Source organism: Acanthochromis polyacanthus, chromosome 23 (genome assembly GCF_021347895.1).
Source record: "Acanthochromis polyacanthus isolate Apoly-LR-REF ecotype Palm Island chromosome 23, KAUST_Apoly_ChrSc, whole genome shotgun sequence".
NCBI classification, from domain to species: Eukaryota; Metazoa; Chordata; class Actinopteri; family Pomacentridae; genus Acanthochromis; species Acanthochromis polyacanthus.
Genome location: NC_067135.1, coordinates 22,003,744 through 22,030,264, shown reverse-complemented (window position 1 = coordinate 22,030,264; position 26,521 = coordinate 22,003,744). Strand labels below are relative to the sequence as shown.

The 26,521-nt window shown below is 40.4% G+C and overlaps 1 protein-coding gene across 1 annotated transcript in view; it reads right to left on the bottom strand.

The window, feature by feature from the left end:
• The window catches only part of col4a5 (collagen, type IV, alpha 5 (Alport syndrome)), an 84,350-nt gene that overhangs the window by 7,679 nt on the left and 50,150 nt on the right, over positions 1–26,521 (bottom strand). Inside the window, exons 20-44 of the mRNA XM_022202167.2 lie at positions 25,777–26,064; positions 25,539–25,628; positions 23,138–23,208; positions 22,763–22,954; positions 22,517–22,685; positions 21,870–21,962; positions 21,675–21,779; positions 21,492–21,589; positions 20,737–20,887; positions 20,540–20,653; positions 19,091–19,258; positions 18,823–18,912; positions 18,053–18,199; positions 17,832–17,930; positions 17,647–17,736; positions 17,389–17,528; positions 17,175–17,301; positions 16,793–16,972; positions 16,654–16,704; positions 16,030–16,215; positions 3,718–3,851; positions 3,329–3,401; positions 3,145–3,216; positions 2,924–3,052; positions 767–865 (exon numbers count right to left, since the gene is read on the bottom strand). Coding sequence (XP_022057859.1) covers positions 767–865; positions 2,924–3,052; positions 3,145–3,216; positions 3,329–3,401; positions 3,718–3,851; positions 16,030–16,215; positions 16,654–16,704; positions 16,793–16,972; positions 17,175–17,301; positions 17,389–17,528; positions 17,647–17,736; positions 17,832–17,930; positions 18,053–18,199; positions 18,823–18,912; positions 19,091–19,258; positions 20,540–20,653; positions 20,737–20,887; positions 21,492–21,589; positions 21,675–21,779; positions 21,870–21,962; positions 22,517–22,685; positions 22,763–22,954; positions 23,138–23,208; positions 25,539–25,628; positions 25,777–26,064 — 3,156 coding nt within the window. The remainder of the gene's footprint in view (positions 1–766; positions 866–2,923; positions 3,053–3,144; positions 3,217–3,328; positions 3,402–3,717; positions 3,852–16,029; positions 16,216–16,653; positions 16,705–16,792; positions 16,973–17,174; positions 17,302–17,388; positions 17,529–17,646; positions 17,737–17,831; positions 17,931–18,052; positions 18,200–18,822; positions 18,913–19,090; positions 19,259–20,539; positions 20,654–20,736; positions 20,888–21,491; positions 21,590–21,674; positions 21,780–21,869; positions 21,963–22,516; positions 22,686–22,762; positions 22,955–23,137; positions 23,209–25,538; positions 25,629–25,776; positions 26,065–26,521) is intronic.

The window sequence follows — 26,521 nt, the reverse complement described above, 5'->3', positions numbered from 1 at the left end:
TCTAGGGGTTTCAGCAACACATTGCAGCATTTTACTTGTTTAATGTCAGCAATGGTAGATTATATTTTTTTAGAATTGTGACTACAAAGAGAATTTTCTAAATTTCCGTCTATGGGAAATGTGGCCGGATTGTGGACTTACAGATTCTCTTTACAAAAAAACATTAGCCTGATGAAGGTCTAGCATCAAAATGTTGTGACTTAATGGATTTGTACAGTTCAGACAGTGTATTAGAATCGGTTTAAAACACACACACACACACACACACACACACACACACACACACACACACACACACACAAATGCAAGAATAAAAAAGCAGTTAAAGCTATGCTACACCGAACAGAAAATGAGGATTTAATCACAGATCAGATTAAAAACGGTCTGAACAACTTTTGTGTCCATTTAAGAACCATCTGGAAACCATTAATACCATTCTTCAGTTACCAACTTTTAATTTAAATGCCACTGAAAAACGTGGCTCTTTTCACACAGCTCATTATCATCTTACAAAAATGTTTGCAGGGTATCGTCAACATGTATTTATGTTGTTAATAGTTGTACCAGTCCAGTGGTTTTATGTCACTTCATTCTACATACAAGCTTATTTTCATCCTCTAGATTTTACAAGATGTTTCATTTTACTGGTGTACAACAACTTAGACGCAACAATCAACCGGTGCTGCATAGTAATGAAATAATAATCAACTTTTTTTAAACATTTAGTGGACTTTGTTCACATTCTAGCTGCGACTGATTTACTTACCGGGCTGGCCGGCTGGTCCTGGGTCTCCCTTCCGGCCAGGGGGGCCGCTGAAGCCAGGAGGACCCTCAGTACCAGGATCTCCAGGGTTGCCAGGCTGACCTGAGAGCAACGGCACACAAGAATTCTCATTAAATTAACAATTCTACGTGCCGAGTTCAGGTTCCATCATGTAAAATACTGGACTGGCCTGAATATAAAACGATCTTGTCATCTGGTGTGGCTCATCTTATACTCAAGAACAGAAACTTTTGATATTGTTTTGATTTTTTTTAATTCTGTTTGTAGTGCAGTAGTAGTGTCTGTATTGAGTCTTTTGGAGCCATTTATCCAACTGTGTGTCATATGTTCCTTGTTCCCTTCTCCCATCTCTCCCCCTCTACCTCTCTACCTCTTCTGTTCCTCTCAACCCGCCCGGCCAGCAGGCAGATGGGTCCCCCAACATAAAGAGCCAGGTTGTGCTCCAGGCTTTTTTTCCCTGTTAAAAGGGTGTTTTCCTTGCCACTGTCGCTTTAAGGCTTGCTTTGCATATGGGTTCTGTGTGGCATCTTGAGACAATTTGACTGTAATTGGCGCTATATAAATAAAATTGAATTAAATTGAATTTAGCCTTTAAAATGTTAATTAGCTTGATTAAGTTTCACATAACTGAACAAAATTCTGTCAAACAGCCAAAAATTACACTCGTAAGAGATGCCAAACTCAAAAAATGAAAACTTCTGTCAGGGAAAGTGCTTTTTACAGGAGACAGAGTGAGTCTTTGGCTGATACATGCAACACAAAGCTGAGCTTTTAGAGATTAACTGTCGTTCTGTGTTACGTTTCAGTGATGAGAACTCTCTGTCTTTCACTTTGATGATGAAGGGGGGGGGGATGAACAGGACATGTGCTCTTCAAACCATATCTTGGAAAAACTGAATGTAAAAGCAGCAGTGTAAAATCTGCAGGCGTTGAGTTGTATTGCTTTGATTTTCACAGTAATTTATGTGATCTGTAGACAACATCTAGTCTCAGTATCAGTAATAAACTGCTGGGGGGTCTTGCCAGGTCATCATTGTAAATGAGAAATTGTTCTCAACTGAGCTTATCTGTTAAAATAAACAATAAATTAAAAAAAATGTTTTACTTATCAGCTTGATTTACAAACACAAAGTTCATCACTGAATTAACAGAGCGAGCAGCTTCACGTGAAAACATGAAGGTTGTGGAATAGCTAATCATTTCACACCAGTTTTGCTAGTTTTTCTTGACTTTTAGCCTTTTTTGTGAAACTCAAACTGAACAATTGGAGTTTATTCCTTTTACTGAAATGTTAAATCTTCTGATAATAAAATTATATTAGTGTCTATCAGATTTTCGATTTATCTGTCCACAGTTACCCACTATAGGATATTTTCTCTATTTTATTCCTAACAGAATGAAAACATCCTCAAAGACAGTTTAAATACTATTAAATGTAAAAATGTCTTTTGTGAGAACTATAAATGTGCAGCATCTCCTCTGACAATCCCAGATGGATTGATGGGTGTTTTAAGGTTGATACTGATTATTAGCAATCAAGAAAGGCCGATAGCAGATATTTGGAACTCGTACCCATTACATGTAATTTTTCAGTAGCATGTGATAGCAGGGAACCTGTCATTCATAACTAGACTTCTTCATTAATAAGGCTGACAATAACTGAATATGTAAAACAGAAATAGAAGTAATATAATTAGGATGCTCTTGACTGAGATTGATCAATTTGTCTCCTGCTGTTCTCTATTTTCTTAATCTTTCAGTATTCTATTACTTTTATTATCCACAAAAGTTGCTAAATAAAAACATTATTTATAATTGTTAGCATAGCCTTAGTCGTCATGAGAGAAGCTAACTTCCTGGTTTGTGTTTCTTCTTCAGTTTCTGCTTGACAGACATTTTACAGACCAGAGTGACGAAACACAGAGAGGGGAGGTTGATCAGACCCGAAGTAGAACATTTAATTTATCAATAACCAGTCAATAAAAATACTGGAAAAATGCCAACTATGACAATCGACCAGGCTCATAATCGGTCTCTCTCTAATTTACAGCGGTCTACAAGTTATGTTTAATAAAACTGCTGAGCTGAAGCTCATATAGCCCTCCTCTGACCTCCTTCAGGCCCCGTAAAATCACCCACCTGGGAGTCCTTCCCGTCCAGGAGCACCAGGTGGTCCTCGGGAACCGGGCTGGCCAAGAGGACCAGGAGGTCCTCGCTCTCCCTTCACCACGATGGGAGCCGGAGGGACGCCGGGATCACCGGGAGGACCTGGTCACACAGGAAATGATCTGCTAGACATCCAGTGTGTATTTAATCTGAACTTCCTGGTGTGTATTTTGGCTGTGAGTGTTTTCACCCACCAGTTGGTCCGACTTCTCCGGGATCTCCAGGAAGGCCGCTACGACCGGGAAGTCCTGGGTCTCCCTTTGGTCCTGGCAAAAAAACCCCAGACAGAACAGCTCTTTGAGTGTTGCTTACGATGAATGATTAATGCTGAAACACACATTTTTTGACAGAATAAAGCGGCACAAAATGCAAACTGACCAGGGAATCCGGGAACGCCAGGCAGACCGACATCTCCTTTAAGGCCAGAAGAACCAGGAAGACCAGAGGAACCCTGACAGGAAACAAGTGCAGAGAATTGAACATATGATCATATATAATCCCCTCTGATTCAGTAGACTTTAACCAAACTTTTCTTACATTCTTAGAGACAGAAAATAATGCAGCAACTTTAAAGAAACCTTATCATGCACATTTAGAGGCTTTTAATTGTATTTTAGGCTTCATTGGAACAAATTCAATGTTCAAAAAACAGGAAAAAAGAGGTCCTGTACAGAAAAGCCTGGACTTCAAATGAAAATTACATAAACACACTGCAGAAAAAGGAGTAAGTTTAATGTGAGAACATGAGCTCTTTTATGGGATCTCACCGGGAATCCTGGAACACCAGCTTCTCCCTTCTGTCCAGGGAAGCCAGGCTGGCCGGGAGAGCCAGGAATTCCCTTTTCTCCCTTAACGCCGCCACTTCCTGGAGGTCCTCGGGGACCCTGTGGGCCGGATGGACCTTCAGGACGGATGCAGGAGTGGAAAGGTCAGGTGTAACTTGGCGAGGCTGCACACGAATCAGTTAGATTTCCTTTTAAACAAGACTTCCTATTAAGAAATCTTGTTATCAAACGTCTGACTGATGATATAGAAGGAAACTGAACTGGTGCCTAACCTTTTACTGAACAAACATCCTCTGTCAAATTACTAAAAGTCTAGATAGCAGTCCATTTGACAAAATATTGAAGAGTTTCATTCCTAAATCTGACATAACTGCTGAGAAAACCTCAATACATACGGTAATAAGACATGTTAGGAGGCTTATTTTCACATTTTACCCCTGATTTTGCTAGTCTTTTCCCTCAGATGCAGAGCTGAAGTTGATCAGAGTTTGCAAATTGTTCAATTATACATCAAACAATGAGGATATTTGCTTCTAAAACCAGAATACCGGAATGAAACTCTTCATATAAATATATTCCTGTAAAACAGTGCGTGTTGCTTTTATACATGACGTCCAGCAAGTCCTGTTGGGTGAAGAAAAGGTCAAAACACACCTGCTGACATCAGTTTTTAAAACTTATCAGGATCTGGTCTGGGATAAATTCATCTACAAACCTTGAGAAAGCTTCATTGTACATTATCCCGAGTGAATTTACAGTTTTTCTTTTTGAAGTCAGGAAACACATTTCATAGTTCCAACCACAGCATCACAACCATCAAACCACTTGGTCTAACCTGGAGGACCTACGATTCCCAGAATTCCCAGGCAAAGCGGAACCGGGTTGAAGCACGGAGCAAAAAACAAAAAAGAGGAGAGCAGGTTTAGACAGAGGCAGGAAACACAGTCAGAACCAACAATGAAAGAGGTGTTTTTGTCTTTATGTAGCCGTGAAAGTTTAAACTAAACCGGCTTCTGGGCGGTCTGCAAAAGCTGCACATGTCTGCTGTTTAAGACACTTTCAGTTCAGATTGTTGGGGTTAAAAACGGGTAGCTGCTAATCTTGTACAAATGAAATCGATAATTATTCACATAAATCCCTTAAAAGATGAGTCTGGTATTCTTTTTAAAGTCAACAAGACGACATGGTCATCAATATCCCCCGCCACATGTGATGTCTATGAGTCTATATCCAAAATAGTGATCAAGGGCCATAACTCTGTTAAATATTATCGCACAGGTGTCATGTTCGAACTTGATCAAGGTGGCCATGGTGTGAAGCTACACTCTAAATTTCGTAATCCTAGCTGTAATAGTTTCCGAGAACAGCTGTCCCCTTCATCTTGGACGGACAGACGGACGGACGCACGGAAGCACGGACGGACGGAGGCCAAACCTATATCCCCCTTTTCCACTTTGTGGAGGCGGGGGATAATAAATCTCGTGAAAAGACCGAAAACAGACAGTGAAAACATGTCATTTACATGTATTTTTGAAGCCTGCACTGTAAAAACATGTTTTTAACTATCATTTTATGTAAAATTTATGATACAAACATTAGTTAATCTCATAACTAGTAAAAACTACAGAAAGAGGTATTAAATTCACATGAAAAAAATTCAGGTCAAAACCATAAATATAATCCTCATCAACAATCACTATATTATACTATACAGAAATATGTTCACTTACAGCATTTACCTGTTAATTACTGTATTTAAAATGGCAATTATTATTTTTTAATTTTACAGATATATACCCTTATTTAAAAGGATGATAATGCATTTTCTGGCACTTCTGCTGCCAGAACTGTTTTTTGTAATTTATTTATTTATTACTGTGCACTGCAATAAAAACACATAAAAATAAAGCTAAAGTCTATACTGTTTGTTCCTGTTTTTTTTTTTTTTTTCCAAAATATGGTTTTATATATAAATTCAAATTTTTGGAGGGCAAAAACCAAGAATGATCATTAACAGCAGGCTGCTGTAAAACCTGAAAACCTGATGGTGTGGCTTGAACAAAAAATATTTGTACAACAGTTAATGAATCAAAAGATATTAACTTTACATTTAAACCATTTTTTAACATCAAAGTTTTTATTCTTGGTTTAGTACAACTGTTCTTAAAGGTTTCCATTGTCAGCAGGAACGGATTAACGTCCTTTTTTTTTTTACTAGTTTGGTTGCATTCTCTTAATCAGAGTCTTACAGTAAAAATAATGTGCACCATAATGAGATCAAACAACTATGTGCCTTTAAAGGTGACAGAAAAGCGAAGAAACTACCATTTTGCAGTTTTTGCTCTTATTAAAGTTTGAAACTGTGATGGTTGCAGGGTTTGCAGTTTGAAATTTGAAGCTTTGTTCTTTCAAATTATGCATATTCTGATTCAGGAACATGCTGTCTCTTGGCTTTATTCACGCCTGCGCAAACCAGTTGTTGATTTTGGTCTTTTTTAATGAGTTTTGTGTAAAACAAACTAAAACATAGAACATTTCCAGCACTACCTCCCGAGTTTTGGAGTTTGTTTTCGCATCTCCAAATCTTATAAATTTGCTCCCAGCTCACTGTAGGTGTCTGAAAAGGCGTCATAGTGGGGAAAAAAAAAATCTGTGTGGTGACAAGCAGGTCAGAAAACAGCTGTTTACTGAAAGAACTGGAAGAAAACAAAGCTATCCGGTAGCAAGCAGCTCTCTTTATGGGAGCTTAAAATCATACATATTCTTTTTTATTTCCACAATATTTTTATTTTGATTTTCACAGCAATGGAAACAATTTTTACAATTGTATAAAATAGAATACAAACTGTTCTGCTGCTTTTTTACATATATATATACAAACACCCCCCCCCAAAAAAAAAACAAAAAAAAACAAAAACCCAAAATAAGAAATTGAAAGAAGATCATAACAGTCAACCACAAACAATCTGCTTCTCTCCTCTATAAACCTTAGTGTAAGTCCGGTTGCAAGCTATCTCTTATATGAGAATGCACACACAATAAAAATATACACACGTGGACAAAATTGTTGGTACCCCTCAGTTAAAGAAGGAAAAACCCACAATTCTCACTGAAATCACTTGAAACTCACAAAAGTAACAATAAATAAAAATTTATTGAAAATTAAATAATCAAAAACAGCCATCACTTTTGAATTGTTGATTAACATAATTATTTAAAAAAACAAACTAATGAAATAGGGCTGGACAAAAATGATGGTACCCATAACTTAATATTTTGTTGCACAACCTTTTGAGGCAATCACTGCAATTAAACGATTTCTGTATTTGTCAATGAGCGTTCTGCAGCTGTCAACAGGTATTTTGGCCCACTCCTCATGAGCAAACAGCTCCAGTTGTCTCAGGTTTGATGGATGTCTTCTCCAAATGGCATGTTTCAGCTCCTTCCACATATGTTCAATGGGATTCAGATCTGGGCTCATAGAAGGCCACTTTAGAATAGTCCAACGCTTTTCTCTCAGCCATTCTTGGGTGTTTTTGGATCGTTGTCCTGTTGGAAGACCCATGACCTGCGACTGAGACCAAGCTTTCTGACACTAGGCAGCACATTTCTCTCCAGAATGCCTTGATAGTCTTCAGATTTCATCGTACCTTGCACACTTTCAAGACACCCTGTGCCAGATGCAGCAAAGCAGCCCCAAAACATTACTGAGCCTCCTCCATGTTTCACCGTAGGGACAGTGTTCTTTTCTTCGTATGCTTGGTTTTTGAGTCTATGAACATAGAGTTGATGTGCCTTACCAAAAAGCTCCAGTTTGGTCTCATCTGTCCAAAGGACATTCTCCCAGAAGCTTTGTGGCTTGTCAACATGCATTTTTGCAAATTCCAGTCTGGCTTTTTTATGAGTTTTTTTCAGCAGTGGTGTCCTCCTTGGTCGTCTCCCATGAAGTCCACTTTGGCTCAAACAACGACGAATGGTGCGATCTGACACTGATGTACCTTGGCCTTGGAGTTCACCTTTAATTTCTTTGGAGGTTGCTCTGGGCTCTTTGGATACAATTCCAACGATCCGTCTCTTCAATTTGTCATCAATTTTCCTCTTGCGGCCACGTCCAGGGAGGTTGGCTACTGTCCCGTGGGTCTTGAACTTCTGAATAATATGAGCCACTGTTGTCACAGGAACTTCAAGCTGTTTAGAGATGGTCTTATAGCCTTTACCTTTAAGATGTTTGTCTATAATTTTTTTTCGGATGTCCTGGGACAATTCTCTCCTTCGCTTTCTGTTGTCCATGTTCAGTGTGGTACACACCTTTTCACCAAACAGCAGGGTGACTACTTGTCTCCCTTTAAATAGGCAGACTGACTGATTATGAGTTTGGAAACACCTGTGATGTCAATTAAATGACACACCTGAGTTAATCATGTCACTCTGGTCAAATAGTTTTCAATCTTTTATAGAGGTACCATCATTTTTGTCCAGGCCTGTTTCATTAGTTTGTTTTTTTAAATAATTATGTTAATCAACAATTCAAAAGTGATGGCTGTTTTTGATATTTAATTTTCAATAAATTTTTATTTATTGTTACTTTTGTGAGTTTCAAGTGATTTCAGTGAGAATTGTGGGTTTTTCCTTCTTTAACTGAGGGGTACCAACAATTTTGTCCACGTGTGTAGGTGTTGAAACTGCATGGTCCAATCATTCATCTGTCTGAGGATCTGCTAAATCTTGGTCTTTGACATAGTTCACAAAGGGTCCCCAAATGTTCTCAAAGACCTGCTGTTTGCCTTTCATGATGTAAGTTATTCTTTCTACGGGGAGATTTGAGAGCATCTGTTTCAACCACTGGCCGATACTTGGTCTATTCATTGATTTCCACATTAATGCAATACACTTCTTGGCAGTGAGCAAACTGAGGTCTATAAAAGCTCTTTCATGTTCTTTATACCTGGAATTTTTTGGATATAGTCCCAGGAGGAAAAATTTTGTGTTTATTGGAATTTGCTTTGAAATAATTTTTTGTCTTCGTCACCTCTTCCCAAAATTGACTTATTTTTCTACATTGCCAGATACAGTGGAAAAAAGATCCCTTCGAATCAGTGCATTTTGTGCAGTTGTCTGGAATGTTTTTGTTGTATTTGTTTAATTCAACTGGAGTGATGTAGTTCCTCATTAACCATTTGTAGTGGATTAATTTATAGCGTGAGTTTATGAATTTTGTGTGTGCTTCAGCACAAGCTTGACTCCAGTCCTCCTCAGAAATTTCCAGTTGCAATTTTCTGACCAAGCCTTACGCTTATAATGTGAATTTTCAGATGATGAAGATGTTAACAAATTGTAAATTTCCGAGATGAGACCTTTTCTCTGACTGTTTTTTAGCATAATTTTTTCTAATGAAGTTTGTTGGGGTTTTCTATTTTCATTGTTCTGACTAGTTCTAATAAAGTTTCTAATCTGGAGGTATTTGAAAAAGTGATTTTTGCTAAGGTTGTAAGTGGCAGTAAGCTCCTCAAAGGTCATCAAAATATCTGAGTCTGGTGGGTAAAGATTTTGAATTGTTTTAATACCCTTACAGCTCCATTGCTTGAATCCTGCGTCAGCTCTTCCAGGAGGAAAGAGCTGATTCCCCCATATGGGACTAAACTGAGTTAGTCTTTGTGTTTCTTTTAAATACTTTTTAACATCATACCAGACCTTTATCATATGTTTTAAAATGGGATTTTTGGTTTGTTTTCGTAATCTTTTTGCGGTATCTGAATGAATATATAAGGGTAGAGGCAATTGCAGACCATAATTTTCCATTTCTATCCAATGAGGAGTAGTGTTAGTGGAAAAATAAAACATGATAGACCTCAGCTGTGCGGCCCAGTAATATAACATCATGTTTGGACATTTCAGGCCTCCGCGATCATACGGCAGGAACAGTAAAGACAGTCGGAGTCTTGCCCTTCTATTATTCCATATAAATCCAATAAATAATTTCTTCATTTTTGAAAATAGGTCCTGAGGCGGTGGCAGAGGAATATTTTGAAATAAATACAGTAATTTTGGAAGTACAATCATTTTTAAAATGTTTATTCTCCCAATCATAGAGGTTGGTAATGTCATCCATCTTCCCAGCGAGTCACTGATTTCTGTCATCAAGGGTTCATAATTAGCATCGACCACCTGATTCAATTTTGGCAAAATCTGTACTCCCAAATATCTAAATTGCTCTACTACATTAAAATGGACAACTTCAGGGATTGGATTTGCTCTTTCATCTGAGTTTAAAAGCAGTATGGAAGATTTAGAGTTATTTACCTTATACCCAGAGACATCACCGAATGTTTTAATTAATTTCAACAAGGCTGGGATTGATTTCTTTAAACTTGACATAAATATTATGACATCATCCGCAAATAGACTTATTCTAGGTTCTGTTGATCCGACAGGCAACCCAATGAGCTGCTGGTGTGAACGTACAGCTGCTGCAAAGGGCTCCATGGCTAATGTAAACAACAGCGGCGACAGTGGACAGCCCTGTCTGCAGCCTTTGCTTATTTTGATCGGTTTAGCAATGTTCCTGTTTGTTAAAATTTCTGCTGTAGGATTTTTATACAATATCCGTACCCATTTTATAAAGTTGTGACTGCAACCAAATCTCTCTAGGACATTAAATAGATAAGGCCACTCGACCCGATCAAAGGCCTTCTCAGCATCTACAGACAGGAGTGCCTTATCTTGTTTTCCTTTATTTGCATGGATAATATTTAGAACCCTTCTTACATTGTGAAAGCCCTGTCTTCCCATTACAAAACCATTTTGATCCCTGTCGATAATCAAAGGCAGAACTTTTTGCAGTCTTCTTGCAAGAATTTTACATATTATTTTAAGGTCAGAGTTTAGTAGGCTTATGGGTCTCAGGTTTTCACATTTATTTGTTGGTTTCCCTGGTTTTGGTAACAAAATAATTGTTGCCCTGTTCATTTCTGGTAGGAGGCTACCAGTCTGAAAAGCCTCCAAAAACATTTCCAAAAGTGGAGTTAGTAATTTTCCCTTGAATTTCTTATATAGATCAATTGGAATTCCGTCTGGCCCTGCTCTTTTCCCTGATTTCATAGCATCAATGGCATGACCTATTTCTTTTTTGTTAAATTCAAGCTCTAACTCTTCTTTGAGTTCATTTGGGATGGTTGGTATAGATGTTTCATCGAGGAATTTATTTAGATTTTGTAAATTGATTACATTTTTTGAACCGTATAAGTTTTCAAAATACCTTCTAAAAGCGTTAATTTCTACCGGGTCTGTGATCGAATTATTTTCAGATATAATATTTGTGATCGATGTTTTAGTTTCTAACCGTTTTATTTGCCAAGCTAATAGTTTTCCAGCTTTATCACCATGTTCGTAAAAGGATTGTTTGAGTCTCAGGAGACTAGATGCTGCCTTGGACACTGATATTTTATCATAGTCGGCTCTTAATAAAAGTAACTCTTTATTATGTTGTGGGTTATTTTCCTTGTACACCTTATCCTGAAGAGTCTTTATTTTATGTTCTAGTTTTAATTTATCCTCTCTTTTCTTTCTTGATTTTGAGCCTGTGTAGCTGATAATATGTCCTCTTAGGAACGCTTTGAATGCTTCCCACCTTATGCATGCTGAGGTTTGTGTTGTATTATATTCAAAGAATTCATCAATCTGTATTCCCATATATTCTATAAATTCTTCGTCTTGTAACCATTTATGCTGAAAATGCCACCGAAGGGGGTCTTTTGTTAATTTTGTATCTTGGTATATTAAACAGCAAGGAGCATGGTCTGAGATCACAATATTGTCATAAAAACAGTTGAATATTTTTGAATGTAAATCCGAGGAAATTAGAAAGTAATCTATTCGGGAATATGTTTGATGTGTGCTTGAATAGCAGGAAAAAGTTTTAATTTGGGGGTTTAGTTCTCTCCAAATATCCAAAAGTGTTAAATCTTTAATAAAACGGGCAATTTGTGTTCTACACCCACTGTGAGATTGATCCACTCCTGTGGATCTATCAACACTGGGGTCTAATGTACAGTTGAAATCACCCGCTATTATGTGTTGTCCAGCTAATGTTGAGAAATTTAAAAATAGATCTGTGTAAAAACCAGGAGCATCCACATTAGGACCATAAATATTTACCAAATTTAGATTCTCTGATAATAAGGATCCCTGAATGATCAAATATCTTCCCATTTTATCTTTTATTGTATTTTTCACTTGAAATGGGATGGATTTATGAATGAGAATCATGACTCCTCTAGCTTGGGATGAAAAAGGAGCCGTGAACAAACTCCCCTGCCACCGCCTCCTGACCTTGGCCTCATCTTCTGTCAACAGATGGGTTTCTTGTAAAAATACAATTTTAGAGTCGAGATCTTTTATTTTAGTCATAACCTGCTTGTTTTTGAAGACCGCTATAGTTCCATGAAACTAAATTAACCTTCACTCCTTGTAACATTAAGCATCAGTGAACTCGGATTTTCTTGCAACACCGAACATAGTTTGTAGAGAAGCAAAACGAACATGGATGTCTGAACTTTCATCCAACCCAGAAACATACAAACAGCAAATAACCCTGCCCCGCTGATGCAGGAACCCCCTAACCCCTTCAAGACTTCCGTTATCACAAACGTCTGTTCCACAACTAATGAGGAACTAACTGTCCACCCTCTTCTTTCCACTTTACTATCCAACCTGCCACCGCTCTCACATGCCTGATCAATTATCTCTCCTTTGACATTTATTATAATTATCCTGTATTGTGACCCTTGGAGAATAATTATTTTGTCTCCAATATTAACTACTAAGTGTTTACTCCTTAACATACTTTATAGAACAAATTTATTCTACATGTGACTTAACCATTTATGTATGATTTGCCAATACTTAGGATGTATTGGCTGGTTCATAGAATAATCACTACCGTTTCAGTCCGTCATTAGTTCCCTGCAGCATCTTTCTGGATCTCCTTCACAAACTCTTGTGCCTCGGCCAAAGTTTTGAATATACGGGTGCGCTCTCCGTGTGTGACCAGCAGCTTGGCCGGATGGATCACGCCGTGCCGTATTTCCCAAGTTGCGCAGGTCCTGACGCACCGGGTCGAACTGCTTCCTTAGTCGGTGTAGCCCCGCAGACAGGTCCGGGTAGAACCGAACACGTTGGTCCTTGAAGCTGATATCCTTTTTGGCCCGTACAGTTTCCATCAAAACATTCATCACCGCCTGTTTATTCTGGTAACTGAGAAACCTCATTATCAGAGCTCTTGGCGGTGCTCCGGCGGCCCTCCTCGGTCCGACTCGGTGCGCCCTCTCCAAAACCACGGCAGATTGTAGCGCCTCACCCAGCGTCTCCGGTATCCACTTCTGCAGAAAACCAATTGGGTCGGGTCTTTCTGCTCCCTCAGGAAGACCCACCAACCTCAAATTGTTCCGCCGAGACCTGTCTTCTAGGTCCATCAGCTTGTCCTCCATTTCTTTACACTTTGACTCCAGTGTGCGTAATTGCGTTTGGAGTCCAGCCGTCTGGTCCTCATAGTTCGATATTCTCCTCTCAGCCTGCGTAATGCGCTCTGCGCATTCAGTCAGCCCGTTCCTCATGCTTTCAATCGCCGTCATAACGCCATCGAATGTTGATGAAAACTCTGTTTTCATGGAGTTTATAGCAGCCAGAATTGCATCCGCCTTGACCCCTCCACCTTCTCCGTCTCCGCCGCTCGCCATGTCCACGTTAGCTTTAGCTGCGTCGTTAGCTTTAGTTTTCGGCGATAATCCACTTGTTTTAAGGTCCGTTAACTTCGGCTGAGTGGATGTTTTACTCGTTTCTTTGGCCCTTGGCATTACACCAGTCTCCTAGGCACACGTTTTACAAATAATTGGGAGATTTTCCGTAGTAATTTCAGCAGTTTTGAAGGAGCGGTGTGCAGCACGTCTCCTCAGGTGGCCGCCATAACCGGAAGTTCCAAATCATACATATTCTTAATATGTACCTGGGAATTGATTTATTTTTGGACTTATTTTAGCAATTTATATGCACAAGTTTCTGATTTTTCCTGCACCAGGGCATCAGTGGAGACACTTGGCAAGTAGCTGGGAAGAAATTATGGGCTTTGGAAATAAACATTTAATCTACAGTACATTTAAATTCTAAAGCACTAAAAACGGAAATACAAGAAACAGCTTTACATTCAGTAACATCAAGATCTGCAATTACGGTGAAACACACTAAAACGGATGATTAAATCTTTAAGGTGAGTTAGTCGAATGGTGTGGTTTTTCTGACAACACTGAATGTAAATTTGTCTTTGATTGCTTCTCCATGTGATCCAGATAACATGCTGACTGTGCCAAGCTCAGGAGTAAAATCTCAGGAGTGTGTTGTGATTTTCATCTAAATCTTGAAATAAAATCTTTAAAAAAGGGAGCTTACTTGTTACAGGTGCTGTAAACTACCATCAGTGTGCATGAGAAAGTGAGAGGAGACAGTGATTAGGGAGAAACAAGGAGAAGATGCAGTGATTTGTTTCCAGTGGATCAGAGAGTGAGGTTAAACTCAGTCAGTGCTGCTGTAAAAAGACGTGCAGAAGAATCTGGATGCCATTCATCTGACCTGAGGGCCCTGCGGCCGGAGTAATCCATCCAAGAGGCGGAGCCAAGCCACAATGGGTGGGGCCAAGCCACGCCGGAACAGGAAGTAAGATTTCATAGCATCATTTTGCCACACTGACACCCAGAAAAACACTTGAGTGTTTGTGTTGTAGCCTCATGAAGTGCCGCTGACAGCTATTCTTATTATTACATGCATGCTTGCAAATTTGGAGTGAATTTTTTAACACATCGCCCTGATTTCCAATACTGCATTTTAAATCCTTGATTTTGAATTGGGAAACCAAATTAAATTGACTGTCCACTCTTTCCAGCACAACATGAGGCTTCTTCTCAATGTGTCTGCACAAATGTGTCTTGGGACAAACAGTGTCCATGCAAACGATTGGTGGGACAAAAACACGCATGACAGCAAAGCCGGACGCAAGCCCACAACTCTCTTATCTGGATTCTAAAACCCCTTTTTCAGGTTCCTTTCTGTCACTTCTACGTAAAAAGACGCAATTTTAGTATGACTAGTTTGGTCACTTTCAACACAGCATCAGTTTAAACTCATAAGTGGCTTAAAAGTTGTTGCACTTCTTTTTCTATATTTTAACACCGAACTTCCATAACAAAATGTCAAAAGGAGCTGAAGTTCAGTTTTGCAGTATCAATAAACTCATCTGTTCTTCTACTTGATCCAATAAAGAAACACTAGTGTACTGAGAGTTTTTTGGGTTTGTTTCAGGCTCTGCTGTTTCACACCAACTTTTTCTTTGAAATGATCCACGAACACTGGACACACACTTGTTACCATGGCGAGTAAACACACAAACACAAATACAGAACTTCACGGCTGTGGAGAGATGATTGATTACAGCTTTCCCCCAGGATGGGATCGAGAGACAAGGGAGAAGGGGTGAGGAGATATGAGGACGGATATATTGGTGGATTTAAAAAAAAAGAAAAAGGATGATGATGACGACAAAGACACAACAGTGTAGTATAAACCCATGCTCTGTTTGTGGGGGTTGTAGTGAAACCCCAGTGATGATCAGTGAGGAGGAGGAGCACCCCGACATTTCCTGGTGCGAAGGGATTGGTGGTGTTGACAATGACTGGATAGGTGCTCAGACATCAGTGCTGTTGATTGGTGCAACAACGTCCCATGCAAATCAACTGACATGGAGATGAAGGCATTCACATAGAAAGTAGAGTTTCTGACCAATTTGCTGTCTGGTTTTCGCTGGTTAGGTTTTACTGGTGAGCCACAAAGTCATTTCATCCACAAAATAAAAATTACTTTGTGAAACTGAAATTTACTCGCAACAGGTGAGAAAGCACACTTTACTTTGTGGCATTCTGTGTTTAATATTTTTGTTCAAGGTTTCATCTTCAGCTCATAAAATCCATCAACGTCTGCTGGCTGATTCCCTAAAATCAGCACCAAGTTCTCACAGTGAAGAAGCCTTGAAACATGCCTTACTTGCAAACTGCAGGAAATTATGAACAAAAAGCAATGGAAACTTCTTGTTCGCTGGCTTTTACAGCATTAGGAAGATATGGATAACACTGTTGTCTTCACCGAATAAACAGTATGAACATCCTGCACAACAAACTAAAGTAAAACTATCAACCATCATCAGAAAAACCAGGCAGCAACTTCTATAGTGACAAATATTTTCAAATGCTCTACCTGCTCTTCCAGGTGGTCCAGGGGGTCCTTGGAGTCCTTTAGGACCCTGCAGAGCCTGTCCTGAAGGTCCAGGAGGGCCACTGATACCTGGAGGACCAGGGGTACCGGGGAAGCCAGGGTCTCCTTTGGGTCCTGGGAAACCAGGACTGCCAGATGGACCAGGAAGACCTGGGTCTCCCTTAGCACCTTAACAGGTAGTGAGGGGCAAAGCAGAGACAATAATCGTAACAAACACAACATTAATGTGTGTTCAAACAGTATGGTTGGTGTGAAGGAAATACTACTCTTTCCCCTTTCTAATGTCATAATGGCCTTTTGACAGGCAGACGCTGCAGGAAATTAGATATTGTCTATTCTGACGTGACTAAGCAGACGAGTTATCTCCATATTGGTCTGCAATCTAAATCTGACCTTCTCCTACAATATACCCGAAGATCAGAGAGAATCCTCAGAACTGATGCTGGCATTGCTCACACAAACTGCTGCTCTGTCAGTGCCCCTTCTCCTGACGTGAGTAAACCTTACTTGCAACCTAATTCATCTGAGTCTCCAGTGTGTCTCTCTGATTCTGCTTCCTCATTCTCTTGACATCGCTGAACTTCCACAATAGTGGGGTTCACTTACCTGGCAACCCAGGAAGCCCACTAGGACCAGGACCACCATAGCCAGGAAGACCTACAGTGGACATAAAAAGAATTTAACAAAACTGAATGTGTGAAAAGAATAATTAAGCAGCATAGATCCCAAATGACCTGTGATTTACCGGGTTCTCCTTTGACTCCAGCTGGTCCTGGGATCCCGTCCCGACCTGCCTGACCCTTCTCTCCGGGAAATCCAGGTCCTCCTGGTCGACCGGGCTCTCCTGGTCTACCTGGGGCACCTGTGAGACCTGGTGCACCTGGCCCACCATCAAGACCCTTAGGACCGGGGATACCAGGTGAACCTGACAGGAGAGAAGAAGATTACTGGAAGTTTAGAACTACTAAACAGCAAGGCGCTTTGGGAAATAATGTTTGTTTGTGTCGTGCTTGTTTTAGCTGGAATCAAAATGAAACAACAGACACATGGGCCAGACCACTCAACATGCCATTGAAATTAAAATGCTTCTTTCTTCAGTTATTGTCAGTGGTTGACTTCATATTTACCTTGGAATCCTGGCAGGCCAGGGTCTCCTTTAGCACCTGGACCTCCTGGTAAACCTGGGAGACCTGGTGATCCTGGGGTTCCTTTCAGTCCTGGACTTCCCGGGAACCCTGGCTGGCCTGGCTCACCCTGCAAGAGCCAAAACAGGTGTGAGAACCAAAATTTAAACTTTCAACTTTCCAAGGAGAAGTCAGTTTCCATGGATGAGTCCTGCACCTTGGGTCCAGGCTGTCCAGGTGGTCCAACGCCAGCAGAACCTGGTTCACCTTTGGCTCCAGGGAAACCTGGACCTCCTGGCTGTCCTGGGGATCCTGATCTGCCTGGTGCACCTGGTAGACCCTTCTGCCCGGATGGTCCTGTGGTGCCATTAATGAGAGATGTTAAGGTTAAGAATGAACTTTTCCTGCATTTAATCCTGGCCTCTAACATCAGGACATCTACAGCAGCTGGAAGCAAACACGTGATAAAACCCACCTGGGAATCCCATTTCTCCCATGCTGCCTTTCAGTCCTGGGGCTCCAGGACCCCCTGGACCTCCTGGGATTCCAGGATCTCCTTTAGGACCTGCACAAAACAGAAACAGCCTGTTAGAAATGTCTTTGCAGCAGTATGTGTGTATTTATGTTGTCTGTTGTGTGGATTGGTGTATAAACACAAACCTGGTGGTCCGGGGATTCCAGGGCGCCCATCTGATCCTGGAAGTCCGGAATCACCGGGAAGACCACTTATGCCTTTCTGACCTGGAAGACCTGGTGCACCTGTAGAAAAACACATCCAGGAATTATATGTGCATTTAAAAACACAGTGAGAGGCAGCAGAATGTATGAAATTGATATTATAATGATTCATTGCAGGGCAGTGACAACGTTTTCAGCTGTACCTGGTAGTCCAGGATCTCCTTTGGCTCCCTTTGTGAGTACTGACGGCGAGCTGGCTCCTGGGGCCCCCTGGACACCGGGGTCTCCCCTCTCTCCTTTACCACCAGGACCTCCTGGTGAACCATCCCTTCCTGGGAATCCAGATTCACCTGTGGAGGAGGACGTGAGAATCAGAGAGGTTTTTTATTGTGTGGAAACATCATGAATTAGCCTCTTAAGAAACAGTTTGCTCTTTCTATGTTTCTTCATTGCTTAGAAGTCAAAACTAGTGCTAATGGTTGTTAAATTACAATAAAACTTGTGTTTGTTCTAGACTGTAGAACTCCTCCACTTGGATCCAAACAATATCTATCAATACAGTTTAAGCAATGTCAGTTTCAGTATTATATGGAATATTGAAAATAGCATGCACATTATTTCATTTTCATGTCTAATATTTTAATTTCAAATGTAAAATTTCAATTTGATGCCTTATTTCACCTTCATGTGCAAAATAACTTTGCTACTTCAGTATCATAGTCAGTATTACTAGTCTTATTAATCCTGCTTATTTTTTTAAGTGATGTATCATTTGTATAACTTATCGTTTTTCTATAAGGCACTGCATTTATTCTTATAGAATGATTTTTTCTGAGCAATATCTGGCACAAGAATTTACTACCTTATTATACATGCTGTTTTCCTCTATCAAAAGAATAACTTGAGAGCTACTCTGTATTATTTATACTTCTCAGGGCTGGATGCATGAGTTCTCTGTGAAATGTGTGAATACCTTTAAGGCCAGGAGCACCAGGTCCTCCTGGGCCTCCTGGTCCTCCAGAAGGTCCTGGAGGTCCCATTGGACCCATGTCTCCTTTCTGACCTGCAGCCAGTCACACATTAGAGGCAATGAACCAGAGAAGAAAATATTCAATTATAAAGGAGATTTAAAAATCATTCATACAAGTACTCCCAAATCCACCAAACTGACCACAACAACCATAAACCACCAAAACACCAATTCTTAGCTATCGTTTAATGATGTCAGAGTGATACTTTACCTGGAAGTCCAGGAACACCATCCCGTCCTGGTCCTCCAGGGGGTCCTGGGGCGCCGATCGGTCCTGGGGAACCTGGGAAACCAGGATTTCCTCTGTCTCCTGGTAGACCAGGGATGTCTAGACCTGGAGTGCCGGGGTCTCCTTTCTCTCCATTTGATCCAGGGAATCCTGTAATCATCACATCAAGACTTGATTTTCTGACTGGAGTGAGAATGTTTGAACTTTCAGGTTATTATTGATTTAAAGACAAAATGAATGTTGTCTGTGATTTGTGCTTGTGGTTTGAGTCCAAAATAAAAGTAGATGTAAACTTTGACTGCTTTCTCATTATAAGGCACATATGGTAGTTGTGTTTAAAATGCACAAAGAAATAATGGAAGCTTAAAAAATTAATTTGTAGGACAAAGATATCAGTGTCACATGTGATATCTTTCACCATTTAATGGCACTCAGCCAGCACCAGTATTGGGTTACAATACCTTTCTCGCCTGGGCGTCAGACGGTCGCAGGCAAGGCGTGTTTCAAAGCGCAGAAGGCGGAGCGGACGAGATGAAGAGAACAAAGTATAATGCATTAAATGCATTAAAACATCTACATGAAGCCGGTTTTCGAACACTCTGAATACGCACCAGAGCTCAGTGTTTCCTGTAGAAGAGCAACTGGTTCATGCTCAGAGTGTTGCAACAGGTTCTTGGATCTGGGTTAGTGCGCGGTTTTTGTGTGCATTCAAAAAGAGCGGTGGGAGGTTAAAGTGCTGAAAGAACGTGATGATGCAAATATTGGTGACCTGAAACTGGTGAGGTTAGTTTGTAATTGGCGTGATCGGAAAGACGTGAGTGACACGAAGATGGCGAAGCCTGTCGCGTGGTGCTGTGACATTGAAGCTGTGCAAAAAGTGATGCAGCCAAGACAGAGACATTGCTGTTGGCATCTCAAGAACAAAAAGGTGCACTTGAGTGAAAGCAAAGACAAGACGCGAGGAAAAAAATCCCTAGCTCAAGTAATGGTTGCCATCCAGCAGCGAAGGAACCGATGGGAGACTCCAACTCATTCAGTCTGTAGTACACACCTTGATAACCAACACCCACAATGGTGACGTGTTGTAAATAACAACAGGAAGTCTGGTGCTGTGGGGCAGTCACGTGAAAGTTGTGCAGTATTACAGTGCAGTTTGAACCCTCATATCTAAATGACACCTTCACAAGCTCAAAAGTGGGTGTTCATGCCACAAATATTTAAAAAATCATGCTCAAATACAGAATAATATGGTAAAACAGCATCCCAGTTTCCAACAAAACAAGTGAAATAAGACTGAATGTAATCTGTAACTACATTTACATTTATTATTTCATATTTTTTAAGCTATTAAACAGCTGCAAAATAAAGGTGTTCACAAGGTAACAAAAGTTTTGCATGAAAATGAACCCATTCCAAAGTTCAGTGGCTTACCTGGTGGTCCCATCGGGCCTGGAGGTCCGGTGGCGCCTGGGGTTCCCACAGAGCCAATGCTGGGGGATCCAGGTGGGCCACGAGCTCCAGGTATACCAGGTGTACCGGGCTCACCTGGACGGATACAGAGGGAGAAATGACGGTCAGCCAAGATGAAAATCAGTCGTTACATGCATGTTGACTGGTTCTGCAGATACCTTTGGGTCCTGGAGCTCCATCGAATCCAGATCGTCCTGGTGCACCGGGGCCTCCGGGGATACCAGGATCTCCCTTCGGTCCGGGAAAACCTTTAGATCCAGGGACTCCTGGTAAACCAGGAGGACCAGGAAGTCCGAAGCCGGGTTCACCCTGCCAGGTGCATACGAATATTAGTCCACAGCAAGAATAATGAATTGAATTCAACAAAAAATACTGAACAAGCAGTGTGAAAACGAGATATATAAAAGATGGTTTTCAGCAAATTCAATACGTTTACCCAACACTTGATTTTCTAATTAATGAAAAAGTATCTTGTTGGACATTTATATTTTTATGTCAGTTTTCTCTTGCTTTTCTGTTGATATATTTACAAAAATAAGGGAAAAAAAAGAGTTTGGCAGGTTCAACTTCATCTACAGTAAATGTATATAAAACATCCATCCATCCATTCTCTATACACCGCTTTATCCTCACTAGGGTCGCGGGGGGTGCTGAAGCCTATCCCAGCTGACTCGGGCGAAGGCAGGGGACACCCTGGACAGGTCACCAGTCTGTCGCAGGGCTGAATATAAAACAAAACTGGCTAATTATCAACCTCCTTTGGCTCTAAAATGAGCATGTAAAAGTTTAGAAAGATATCTAAATGGGATTATTATATTATTAGACTATAATTGCAGTTCTGTTTTCAACAAAGTTGGAGTTTTCTTGATGTGATTATTCCATAATTTATCCATCAAGCTATCAATCTTCCCACCTTGGGTCCAGGAAATCCAGGCTGGCCGGGAAGTCCGTCCACTCCTGGTCTGCCTGGTCCTGCAGGAGATCCTGGCTGACCAGGGATACCTGGGAATCCTGGAGGACAAAAGAAGAAGAGACTGTGAGATGTGAAGATATAGAGACAGCGACTTCAGAGAAGGAGTTCATGGGAGTCAGAAACCTTTAGCTCCTGGGGGTCCTGGGAGTCCGATGCCTGGGAGTCCGGGGTCTCCTTTGGCTCCTGGTATACCAGGGAAACCGGGCTGTCCAGGCTGACCTGGGGAGCCTGACCACAAGAGAACGACAGCAGATTTGAGTTATCGTAGTCATCCTGCACAGAAAAACACATTTTTCTTTAAAAATGGTGACAGTGTACCTGGAGCACCAGGCAGACCAGGCTCTCCATCCAGTCCTCGGGGTCCTGGTAAACCTTTATCTGCTACAGTCAGACCCGGTTCACCTTTAGCTCCTGTTTAACAGAAAGAAACAACCCGGAATCGATCTCAGTGAACCTGCTAGTGAATAGAAACAGTTACTGTGATTAAAAAAAATAGAAAAAGAATATCCTCAAATGACCTTAGGAGGAGTTCGGTTTTTATTTAGAAATTTGCAGTGAAATGTTCGTGTTTTTTTTGCCATTTTTCTGAACTGTTTATAAAAATAAGGCCTTGCAGGTCTTGTAGGAGTTGAGCTGGGAGGGATACTGTAGCTTCAATCTTTACCTCTCTATTATTAATGACGTTTTATTTGTTTGTTTTTTAAATCAGTTCCTATTGTTATTGCAGTCTTGTCCTTGTCCTTTTCATAGCACATACTGTATGATCATGTGGCAAATTAAACTCTTGAGTTAATATAATTTAACCTTTAAACTATCACTGTGTGAACCTTCAGTGTTAAACAGTTCTAGACAAATGACACATAAACACGTCAAAAATTCTTTTTTCCAGTGCTAGTATTTATCATCTCATAGATTTTAAGATGTCTGGTTGGAATCTCTGAATAAACGTGGGATGATCTTCTCACCAGGTGCACCGGGACCTCCAGGTCTTCCTGAGACGCCCTGAATTCCTTTCTCTCCGGGAGGTCCTTGAGGTCCAAAGCCAGGGGCACCTGGGGGGCCCCTGTCTCCTGGAAGACCAGGGGTACCGGGCTCACCGGGGAGTCCTCGTTCTCCTTTCACCAGCAGAGAGCCCTGTGCAACACAAACACGTCAGTGATGAGATGAACTGTGGATGAGTCAATGCATTTGGACGACACTCGGCCACCTACCGAAGCTCCCTTGGGGCCCTGAGCTCCAGGCTGCCCGTCCCGACCGGGGCGACCGTCCAGACCGGGCAGACCAGGGGGTCCAGGGAAGCCGGTGTCACCCTTCTCTCCCCTCACACCGTTGACTGTGATGGCATCACCCGGGTCTCCCTTCTCTCCGGGGAAACCTGGAGCACCTTGAGGACCAGGAGAGCCCTGGAAAGAAAAACAAAAAGAGAGGAAATGTGAAAATTCTGCAAAAAAAATGTATCTGAGATGATAGGTATACATTAAATTAGTGTATTAGGAGCTATTTGGAGTCATTTACATATGTATAAATCTATAAAGGTGAAAAAAAAGTTTCTGCTCTAGGATGATAAATCAGGAAAATTGACTTACAGGGATGCCGATACCACCGGGGGTCCCTGGGTATCCTCGGTCTCCTTTGGGTCCAGGAGCTCCAGGAGCGCCTGATGGAGAAAACAAATGAACTTTAAACACCCCTGTCTGAAAACTACAGCAGGTTTACTCCATTATTAACACTATATACATGTTAAGCATGGTTTAAAACTCTGCAAGAAAAAAACTGAACACTGTCCCAGTCTTATCTTGTGTCTCTACATGTTAAATATGTGTCAGAACATCATTTTTTTGAGTAATTTTACAACAAAATGTTAAAATCTTTCTGCTGGCTCACCCTGAACTCTCAACAACCCATAAAATATACAAAAACATCTTTAGCTGGTCAGTAGCCAGCAAGAAGACATCAATATATAGGTTTATCTTTGGATTTTCCCTGCAAATATTGATTTTTCATGGCATGTGGTTGATGTCTGGTTTATTCATTCCAGCCAATTTCTTGTAACTAGATTTCATTACATTTTCAGTTTTCCTAAAGATGCTTTAACTTCTGCTATTAAAGATCATTCCTTATAAAATCAACCAAATGTTAATAAAAAATTCTGTCTTCATACTATAAATATTTTCAGTGTAAGAGGCTCCTAAAGTAAAAAAATTTGTGCTTTCTATTTGTGTTTTCTATCATTTCTGAGCCTTGGGACTTCATCAGTACAGCAGACAGACACATGACATCTGAGTTCTGTTAAAAACTGCAACCAGATCAGTTTTACATCACAATCTAAAGACCTAATCTGTTTTTTGTTCAATCTTTGAGCATCGATGTTATGGAATGTATCACAGTTCAAACAGTAAAACTGCAGCAGTTATATGCCTGTGACATAGAGTCATAGAAACAAGGATTAGTAAGTGCGATGTTCTGTTCTAGTTTGTCCAAAATCACAAAAAATGTCCAGAATGACCAAGAAAATTGTCCCAAATTGAACAAAATATTTGCTAAAATACCTCAAACTTATTCAAATTTCCTTGAAACCTTCCCAAAATGGCAAATTTGTTCAAAATTGCTCAAAACTTTACCAAAATGGCAAAAACCTGTAAAAATGACTGAAGATAAGTCTCAAATGAGTTTAAAAAAAGACCAAAAAAATTGTCCCATATCATTAAAAATTGTCCAAAATGATTCAGGAATTATTCAGCATACTCCATATTAATCAAAATGAAACCAAAATAGCATAATCTTGTCCATATTGCCTTGAAATATTTCCTAAAATTGCCCAAAATACCTCAAATGTCCAGAAATGCTTAAACGTATTCAAATCTTGTCCAAAATGATTCCGGATCTTTCTTAATTGAGGTTAAAAAAATAACTAAATCGACCAAATAATGTTGAAAAATCACTTGAAAATTGTCCACAAATACTCAGTCAATTTATTTACCAACTTAGAGCATCAATATTATGCATCGCATGTATCGTAGTTTGAACAGTAAAACTGGAGTAATTCAATCGTTGGGACCCTTGATATGTTTCTGTTTTCCGATAATTCACCAGAGAAAACTTTAAAAAGCGCATTCTGAGTAGACATTCAAGGCTGGTATTGTGTCTCTTTGTAGTTGTTTTGAGTCTCTTTTGACCAGCACTATCACAGTGAATGCATAGTAGTGACAGTGAACCATAGAGGTAGGAGTGTAATGATATACAGCTGGAGAAAAACTGGGAAAAAATGCATTCTGAGTAAAATTTCACAGCTCATATCAGCATGTGTGAACCTGTAGCAGTTTGACATGTATGACATAGAGACAAGTGTTTCTGTTCTGGAGATATTTTAAACAAGTTTAAGTCATTTGAAGACAAATTTTGGACATTTATGAATAGTTTGTAGACAATATTAAGTAATGTTTGATTCATTTTAAACATTTTTATATTATTTTTGCAGAATTTTAAGGCATTTTGGATACAGATGTGTTTCTGTTTTCTGATAATCCACCAGAGAAAACTTTAAAAAGTGCATTCTGGGGTAGACATTCAAGGCTGGTTTTGTGTCTCTTTGAGGTTGTTTGGAGTCTCTTTTGACCACGACTGAGACAGTGAATGCACAGTCCTGAAACTGAAGCATGGAGGTGGGAGTGTGATAATATGTAGCTGGAGGAAAAACTGGGAAAAAATGCATTCTGGGTAAACTTTCCGGGGTCATATCAGCATGTGTGACAGGTAGTTGGTCAGAGCAAGTTCTACACAATAGAAGGATCATTTTTACACACATTTGATACCAGGATCATTTAATAGACATGATTGACTCTGTGGAAAAAGTATTTTCTCATCGATTTTACATTACAGTGACATTGTGAACTGTTGTGTGTCCAATTTAAGGATCATTCAAACAGCTGTATACTGTGTGTTGAGAGATCAAGAGATGAAGAAATAAGATGAAGTTTGGGGCATTACCAGGGAATCCAGGCTGTCCAGGAGGTCCTTGGGGTCCTGGGAAGGAGCTGGTTCCTCCGAAGCAGTTCACACAGGTGTCGCCTTTCTCACCTGAAACAGCATCACATCAGGAACGTCAGCGTTTTCTGGACCACACCAGAACTCTGTTCCATTTCTTTCTGACATTCGGTGATATTTGAGCAATTACATGGAACAATATTCAGGATTTTTCCGACTTTCTGTCTTGTTATTTTCTCACCTTTCTGGCCCGTTTCTCCGGGGTAGCCTCGTTCTCCCTGCAGCCCAGGACGTCCAGGCTCTCCAGGGATGCAGGTCAGTCCTCCGGTAGAGAAGCCTGGAGGTCCGGGGGGCCCTGGTGGTCCCTGCGCTCCAGGAGACCCTGAGCGTCCTGGGGAACCTGGCAGGGAGAGTCCTGGAGGGCCCAGATCTCCTTTCTGACCTCTCTCTCCAGGGAAACCTGGCGGTCCGGGCACGCCACCGCCACCGATGGCTGGAAGTCCTGGAGCTCCTGGAGGTCCAGTTAAACCTGCAGGACAAAGCAGAAACTGAGTGAAACAATTTACATAATTAGGACTAATTTACTTATTATTTTATTTAAAAAAAAACAAACTTTCAAAATGGTAAAAAATTTCTGAAAATGAACAAACTATTAGGGGTTAACGTGTTGAGTCTCTTTAATAATTGATGAATATTTGATTTTTAGCATTTATTTTACTCGTGCTGCTGAGTCTTTAGACTAAATATAATTTTTTTAAAAAGACAGTTGTAAAGTGCACAGAAATTCGGCAGCAAATTATAGAGTTTGCAATTAAATAATAGCACAATAATAATCTAAAATGCTCCAGATGTTCAGCCTCTTGGAGGGTTTTCCTACCTGCTGAATTAAGACAGACTGTTTTTGATCATAGAAATGAGCAAGACTCAGATAACCAACGCTTAATTATTTTTAAGGCAAAATATTTAAATCTGGAGCTGAAACTGTC